This window comes from Pundamilia nyererei, unplaced genomic scaffold (genome assembly GCF_000239375.1).
Source record: "Pundamilia nyererei isolate P.nyererei 1_Seehausen unplaced genomic scaffold, PunNye1.0 scaffold00141, whole genome shotgun sequence".
NCBI classification, from domain to species: Eukaryota; Metazoa; Chordata; class Actinopteri; order Cichliformes; family Cichlidae; genus Pundamilia; species Pundamilia nyererei.
In genome coordinates, this window is record NW_005187542.1 from 495,240 (window position 1) to 503,714 (window position 8,475).

General features: G+C 42.9%; 1 protein-coding gene across 4 annotated transcripts in view; it reads right to left on the bottom strand.

Moving 5' to 3' along the window:
- dzip1 (DAZ interacting zinc finger protein 1) overlaps positions 1 to 8,167 on the bottom strand; it is a 14,699-nt gene extending 6,532 nt beyond the window's left edge. For 2 of the 4 annotated variants that reach the window (XM_005744236.2, XM_005744233.2), the window contains exons 1-9: positions 6,792 to 6,843; positions 6,110 to 6,712; positions 4,155 to 4,239; positions 2,445 to 2,560; positions 1,456 to 1,614; positions 1,231 to 1,362; positions 1,089 to 1,151; positions 857 to 985; positions 545 to 593 (exon numbers count right to left, since the gene is read on the bottom strand). In XM_005744236.2, the coding sequence (XP_005744293.1) occupies positions 545 to 593; positions 857 to 985; positions 1,089 to 1,151; positions 1,231 to 1,362; positions 1,456 to 1,614; positions 2,445 to 2,560; positions 4,155 to 4,239; positions 6,110 to 6,712; positions 6,792 to 6,803 (1,348 nt within the window). In that variant the 5' untranslated portion in view covers positions 6,804 to 6,843. Of the gene's footprint in view, positions 1 to 544; positions 594 to 856; positions 986 to 1,088; positions 1,152 to 1,230; positions 1,363 to 1,455; positions 1,615 to 2,444; positions 2,561 to 4,154; positions 4,240 to 6,109; positions 6,713 to 6,791; positions 6,844 to 6,907; positions 6,985 to 7,217; positions 7,465 to 7,607; positions 7,715 to 8,095 lie in introns of those variants that run through there. The other 2 variants (XM_005744234.2, XM_005744235.2) reach the window with 2 other exon arrangements.
- Between the last annotated feature and the right edge of the window lie 308 nt (positions 8,168 to 8,475).

Below are 8,475 nucleotides of genomic sequence, written 5' to 3' on the forward strand. Positions count from 1 at the left end.
TCTGTCTGTCCTGCTCACATCTCCAATGGTTGTACACGTTGTCATTAACGTGGCTTCACTCCACATCAGCCACGCTGCTTTGCTAGCTAAAACACCGGTGTCGGCACATTAGGACGCTGTCAACAACGTTGATTAGCTGCGTATATACGAATGTGAATCGCATTATTGGCTGGAGCAGCCAGTCACTGACTGACTCACACTGCAAAACAGAATGAATTGTTAACGTATTTATTTTAATTTCAATTCAGGTCAGATTTTTGTTTTGTTTTTTGTGCGCAATGCAGATTTTCTGTGCACAGAGACTGTGCCAGCCGTGCGCGATTACGCACGCGCACAGCTTGGAACCCTAGCACCACTCTAAATACAGGCATCTATTACTGAATAGACAATTCTATGCTTCAAACACAGGTGGCTGTTCCAGCAAAAACAGATGTGATGTAGAAAGGCAGTGGAGTGGTTGCACATCGCTAATGCAAGCACACACAAGCTACAGGAGAATGCCACCTACAGCTGTGACTGTGGTATTATTAAAAGGAATCCATACCTGGTACTTCAGCTACTTTTGTAGGTGGATTTGAGGAAATGGTCTTTATCTGGGGGAGAAAACAAATGTCACTTACTAGATCACATGATCCAGTATCTTCAAGGTTTTCTTGGTTTATAATCTAAAAACTGAACTACTCCAGGAAAAGCACAAGTAGCTTCCAGCCAAATGTACACTATCTCATGTCAATACAAGCCCATGTAGCAAATACAGGATATCCTTAACAAGCACCGGACCCGCGCCTTACTTCCTCGATACAATATAATTGTGCAGTGAGGCGATTACTGTGCCACTGTGATTGTGTGAGCTAACCTGCTCCCTCTGAGCCTTGATGGTTTGCTCCTTTTCCTGCAGCCTCTTCCTCATCTCCTGCTGCTGCCTCTGGCTTTGCTCCTGGTACTCTGATAAAGACGACTGCATTTTGCTCAGCTCATTCAGCAGCTGGAAGACAACGGGAAGAGGATGAATTTTCCGGCTGGTTCATTTCAAAAGAAGCTTGTTTAATACTGCATATGCTTTAATCAGGATGAACATTAAAGCATACCTGATTCTTTTCAGACTCGTGTTGAACCTTCATTTCTTGCAGTCTGGATTCCCACTTCTTATCCTATAAGAGTCATTTTTAGCAATTTAAGTGGCATTAAAAATAAAATCGCTTTGGGGTTTGCAACAATCTCAGGACTGACCTGTTTCTTCAGCTGGTGTTCCAGCTTTTGGATGGCTTGGATCTCTTTGTACATGTCCACATCTCTCTCTGGCTGTGAGTGCACAGGGCTGGCTGACCTTTCATGCTTGGCTGTCTGATTCTGATTTACTTCCTATGAATGGAAACAGATAAGAAAGATTATAGGAATGATTAAGACACCCTGAAGATCAAATCAGTGGTATACAAAAAAATACTGATTTCATACATTGAGAGCCTGAATATTTCGGTTGTAAAGAAATTCCATCTCTCTGCGCATGCCGTCCCTGCTGTCTTCTATCTTTCTGTCCATGCGCGCCATCTCCTCGGCCTTAAAACGGTCCAATTCTCTCAACAGGTCTTTGTGCATCGATTGTTGTTCTTGTTCCTAGAATCACAACCGTTAACATGAGCTTCATTAGTGACCACAAAGCTCTCAAAAAAAAGCTTTCGCACTGTGATCCATATCTTACAATAAAATAGCAGCATTTTGTGATGACAGTGTTACAAAGTGAGATTAGTGGATAAGCTAGGAATATAGACAATATGGAAAATTGCCATTTTAAAAAAAGACCTATTTCTAAAGTGATTCTGGCTTGAATTTATTTTCTGGCAATGCAGTAATACAGTGTAACAGGGGTATTGGGATCAGTAGTGTCATCATTTCAGTTGTTGTTGTTGATTAGGAAGAAAAAGGATGTCATGTGCTTTTCTGGACCACAGGAGGGCCACAGTGCTACAAGCTAATCCAAAAGTCTATTATCTATTATTATAGGATATAGTGTACAATCTAAAGCACCTTGAGTCGACTGTTGTTGTGATTTGGCGCTATATAAATAAAATTGAATTGAATTGAAGTCAAGCTCCATCATGCTGTAAGATTGTGTCAGTGCCCCAGAAAAGTGTTACCTTCACTTTAGCCAAGGCACCATTGATGCTAAAAAGTACACTGAGATCTTAAAACATCATGTAAAGGCTTCAAGACACTTTTTTCCATGAGTATCTCACAAAGCTGAGAACCCTTTTGGCATAACAACATTGCACATCTTACACCTGTAAGAAGAACCTTTTTCTTCTTTTTATTAAGAGTTTTCCAAATAGTAAATATTGTATTATTTTATTGTAACCCAGGCCAAAGATAATTTACAAATCACAGCTTTCAGTTTTATTTGATTAATGTTTTCTGATTAAAGTTCAGATGTTGCTTTGTGATCCTACCTGAGCTATTTTGGCTTCTAACACCTGCTGTTGCTGAACAATCTGTTCCTTCAGACTGCTGATCTCCAATTTGAGACTATTAATCTCAGATTTCTGCTCACTGTGGGAGTTCAGCTCTGAAAAGACAAGTGACAGTGACATACAGTGGCTTGTAAAAGTATTCGGCCCCCTTGAACTTTCCCACATTTTGTCACATTACTTCCACAAACATGAATCAATGTTATTGGAATTCCACTTGAAAGACCAACACAAAGTGGTGCACACGTGAGAAGTGGAACGAAAATCATACATGATTCCAAACATTTTTTACAAATAAATAACTGCAAAGTGGGGTGTGCGTAATTATTCAGCCCCCTTTGGTCTGAGTGCAGTCAGTTGCCCATAGACATTGCCTGATGAGTGCTAATGACTAAATAGAGTGCACCTGTGTGTAATCTAATGTCAGTACAAACACAGCTGCTCTGTGACGGCCTCAGAGGTTGTCTAAGAGAATATTGGGAGCAACAACACCATGAAGTCCAAAGAACACACCAGACAGGTCAGGGATAAAGTTATTGAGAAATTTAAAGCAGGCTTAGGCTACAAAAAGATTTCCCAAGCCTTGAACATCCCACGGAGCACTGTTCAAGCAATCATTCAGAAATGGAAGGAGTATGGCACAACTGTAAACCTACCAAGACAAGGCCGTCCACCTAAACTCACAGGCCGAACAAGGCTGATCAGAAATGCAGCCAAGAGGCCCATGGTGACTCTGGACGAGCTGCAGAGATCTACAGCTCAGGTGGGGGAATCTGTCCATAGGACAACTATTAGTCGTGCACTGCACCAAGTTGGCCTTTATGGAAGAGTGGCAAGAAGAAAGCCATTGTTAACAGAAAACCATAAGAAGTCCTGTTTGCAGTTTGCCATGAGCCATGTGGGGGACACAGCAAACATGTGGAAGAAGGTGCTCTGGTCAGGTGAGACCAAAATGCAAAACGCTATGTGTGGCGGAAAACTAACACTGCACATCACTCTGAACACACCATCCCCACTGTCACATATGGTGGTGGCAGCATCATGCTCCGCTTCTCTTCAGCAGGGACAGGGAAGCTGGTCAGAGTTGATGGGAAGATGGATGGAGCCAAATACAGGGCAATCTTGGAAGAAAACCTCTTGGAGTCTGCAAAAGACTTGAGACTGAGGCAGAGGTTCACCTCCCAGCAGGACAACGACCCTAAACATAAAGCCAGGGCAACAATGGAACGGTTTAAAACAAAACATATCCATGTGTTAGAATGGCCCAGTCAAAGTCCAGATCTAAATCCAATCGAGAATCTGTGGCAAGATCTGAAAACTGCTGTTTACAAACGCTGTCCATCTAATCTGACTGAGCTGGAGCTGTTTTGCAAAGAAGAATGGGCAAAGATTTCAGTCTCTAGATGTGCAAAGCTGGTAGAGACATACCCTGAAAGACTGGCAGCTGTCATTGCAGCAAAAGGTGGTTCTAAAAAGTATTGACTCAGGGGGGTGAATAATTACGCACACCCCACTTTGCAGTTATTTATTTGTAAAAAATGTTTGGAATCATGTATGATGTGACAAAATGTGGAACAGTCCAAGGGGGCCGAATACTTTTGCAAGCCACTGTAGCTGCATGTAAGCATGTTATCAACATGCTTCATATTTTTTCTCCATGTCGTTCTTCAGATCAATCCTAACTTCACTTACTGCTCTCGTACTCATCAGGGTGCCTCCGCTGCATGTGATTCTGCAGAAAGGAGGCATTGAGGAACGATTTCTCACAATGCAGGCACTAAAAGCAAGAAAGAACACAAAAATGCATTAATCAAATTGGCTGCAGAAATAAATCGCTACGTAATAACTCAAAATTTATAATAAAAAATCTTTATCTCATCATAAACACACCAATGCTACTATTATTTTACCACACTGTGGTGGACAGTGCTCTCTTTTATGCTGCAGTGTATTAAGACTGCATAACACACGCTTACAGGCACCAACAGCTGGAGACCTGACAGCTTTGTAGTCAAGCTGCATATATAGTTGGTGTATTGTAACGTCAATTATCTGCGGACTAATCTGCTCAGTCAAAAAACAGACAGGTGGACTGTCCAATGGGACCCAAGCAGACACTAGCGGACTAAAAGTTTTTTTTGTCTGTCAGTGCAGCCTGACAGACAAAAACACCAAGTGGCTGATGTTGGCAGGAGACTGGACTTACTTAGGACTCTGGAGGAGAGAGAGCACATTGAACAGACACCCTCTCCACAGCCTCCTTGCTGGCAGAGGAACAGCAATCACTTACACCTTCTCTTACTAAGGAAGAGCTTTATGAATCAGCTTTATTTTATCAAGTAATTGCACAATAAAATAAAGAAATGCTATTTTATAACTTTTTGTTTTTTTCTCCTTAAAGAAGTTACAATAGTAACAAAATAAGGTAGCAGTTAAAGAACTGTATCAGTAAGAATATTATCAGTACCCTTAAAATTTTTTAAAATATCCATCTTTATGTGAGGTGTTTCATTTTGCATAAATTGTAACTGAGGAATCTGTGATAACCGATCTTACAAACTGATACTAATTCCTAAGATTTCACAAATGTAGTGGAGCAAACCACCTGTCTGTGTGTTCATGAATGCAGCATGTGTTTGATTCAGACAGAGCCCAGCAACATAAACATGCTCCAAACGGCAGCATCCTGAGTTTAGGCTCATGTTTCCAAACAGACACATAGCATGAGTGATGATCCTGTTTCCCTGCGGCAGACATCGCCACACACCAGCTCTCACACACACACACACACACACACACACGCTACATTTAACACTGCCTCTGATTGTTCCTGGGACTAAATATTGCTACAGATATGTTGTCAAAACATATGTTAGCAAAAACTCAACTGCAGTCATGCGACTTGGAGGGGCTCATTCAAATTACTGGTTAGGAGTAACTCTGAAAAATTAGGAGTCAAATTAAATTAGTCTTCAAAGACAGCAGTGTGGGTTCATGTTGTAGAAATATGGCACCAAAGTAGCAAAGGTCCTCAAAGGACACACGCACATGGCCTCGCTATCAATAATTGAACCAGCTCTGTTAGCTGAGCTTCTAGCGCACACCTAGCAACCACATGCTCTCATGACACACTATATCTGTTGCCTTGGGAACAGCCTAGCCAGGTCAGAGCTAGTTGTTCACCTGAAGAGGACAGGAAGCTTTTTTTTATTTGTGTGATAAATAACCTACAGGGACAGCATTCACAGACATGCGATGAGATGGCAGATGGGTTTGCTTTCCTTTTAAGATTAAAAAAAATACACTAATTGCCACTAAATGACACCATCTGCTCAGCAGCTTTAAATCGGATTTTTCCTGCATGAAAACAAAGATTATTAGAACTTGACTGTGGTTAGGACATAACAACTGCTTTCAGAGCTGCAAATTTCCTTGGGCCATGCTAAAAGCTTTCCATTTCTCCCGTGAAACCCTGTTGTGAAATGCACAAAGCCAAAGATGTGAATAGGTTTCAGGAACAATGACAGACTTGGGCCTTCGGAGAGGAAAAAAGAGGGTGGGGGGTGGATGTCTGCTGCCACACATATATTAAATTCAAACAGCTCCAATAGCCCTCAAAGAGAAAGCGTTTACCCTGTCAACGGTACCTTGTGGCTGCTGATGATTCGTGGGGCGAGCAGCGACTGCTGGGTGCGAATAACCTTCTTTCGCTGCTTGAGCTCTGCAGTCAGCGCCTTCACCTTCTCCTCCTGCTTCTTCTGCTGAACCAGCAGCTGCTCACGCTCCCTGGCGGTGGCCGACAGCCTCTCCTCCGCCGCACGCAGATTAAGGGAGAGAAAGTCCTGGCAGTGGAGGAGCCACTCCACCGTGAGCTGAGCAAGGCGCAAGAGCTTCAGCAGAGCTGGGTCCACGGGGGTCTGGCACCGCTGGCATCGCTCCCCCTCCAAGCTGCAGAAGGTCACCATGCTGATGTGCTCCTGAAGGGCATCCACATCCAGCTGGCTCACTACTAAGTCTACATCCACTGCATTGATCCGCCGCCAGTCCACGCTTTCTCTGCGTGGGCGGAACTTGAAAGGGAGAAAGGCGGAGGTGGTGCTGGACGGAGTCATGCCTGGTGCAGATGATGCTGTGTGGCCGTTTACAATGTTCTGGCTGAGAGGAGAATTCAGAAGAGAGGGGATCCCAGCTGACGAGTGGGTCCCCTGGGTGTCACTGGTGTACGGGTAGTAGACTCCCTCGTGAAATGGCTGAAAAAAAGAGGAGAGAAAGGGATGGAGTCACATTAGCATCAAATACAATCACTAGGAGAGAGAAAGAAAGACATACATCAAGAAGCATCTGCTTCAGCGAGGTAACAGCAGAGCACAGATTCCACCACTTCCTGCTCAGCCTCCTTCTACCTATGTTGCTGCTGCTGTCCTCACACAGCCAATCGCCCTTACCATCTTCGACTGGTTTTGCCTTTACTCGAAGAAACAGATCAAAGAGCCGTCACTCCTCTCCGGTTCCGCCCCCGTTGCTAAAGCAGCACAAAGCAACAAGCAAGATTAGGCGTCCGCCCCGTTACCTTGGAGACAGCGGCGAGCGTCCCTGGGGAGAAACGTTATCTAAACAGCGACCAACAAAACGTGTCCACACAGTTCACAGTGCGCTGTAACCTGCAGTACATATCAGCTTATTCTGTACAACAAAGTCTCCTCACTCACCTCCATCTAAACGGTGTGAAACAGAATAAAAGGCGAGCTAACGTACCTGCGGAGGAGCACGAGGGAGGTTCAGGAAAACGTTTTCCATGCTAACAGCAAATACCGTTAATCTGTCGGCATCACGTCTCTAAACAGTCATTTCAAGTTCGGGCAGGCTTTTGTTTTATTCCCCTGCTTGATCTCAAGTCAAACAACAGCAGGCATGCTTGAGCTTGTCCTTCTTAATACTTCAAGTTACGGTTTAGAAAAAAAGAGAGACCAGAATAGCCGCTAGCTAAAAAAAAAAAGAACAACTCTTTGAAATCTCTTCATTCCTGCCTGTCTGGGTAACGGACATTTTTCTTAAGTCAATATTAAACCTTATTACACATCACTAACACCTGTGAATATTTAATCTTAAGTTTGACATTGGACTACCACATGAAAAATAACTTACCTGGAAGATTGTGATTTTAATTCGTGGCCTTTAAAAAAGTTTATTTTCGACGAGATCCCAGGCGATTTGAGGGTGACGTAGCTGCTGGTCTCCACATTCCTAAATGCCTGCTCCGAAAAGACAACGGTCAAGACAGACGTAATAAATACGACACTTCCTCGTTTGCCTTTAAAATAAAATGCCAGTGCAGCAAAGTTTAAGCTAAATTTAAATCTTTTTATTTCATTTTACAGAAACGCAGTAGTACAATGTTCCCAAACATTAGCCATATGCTATATGTTTAACCTCAGCTTTTTCTTCTGACTGAGCCGTCATTTTCTTTTATTTTTATGAATTACATTTTTAATTTTTAGCGATATTCAATTCAGGTTCATGTCTTATTTTACTGCGGAAACTCCAATTCACTGATCCGAGTAGAAACACATCTGTCACTCTGAAAAGTCTATTTCCAGCTTCGATACCAAAGCTTTCCAAGAATTACTACGAACCTGTACTTTGGCGAAGTAAACACATTATTTCCGGTGTTATCCGGCGTGAGTTTGACGCATCTCGCAGTAAGAAGTGGGGGAAGGGAGCAGCTGTTCAATTTGGGGCTGAATAGGGGTGTAGAATCTTCCCACTTCAGCGGAAGGAAATAACTTTAAATACATTTAAAAACACAAAAAGAGAGCACATTAGAAGAAATTGTGAGACACCTGCATATCTACAGGGACGCAAAAGCACCATGTATAGATGCATGTGAAGATTTTGAAAACTTTCCGATCCTCTAACCTACAGCATGCCAGGCTTGCAGAAAGACTCCACCTTGTGGTTGTTTCCTTTTGCCTTTTTTGTTTGCGTCTTTATTACATTATTTCGTCCTTTCTTT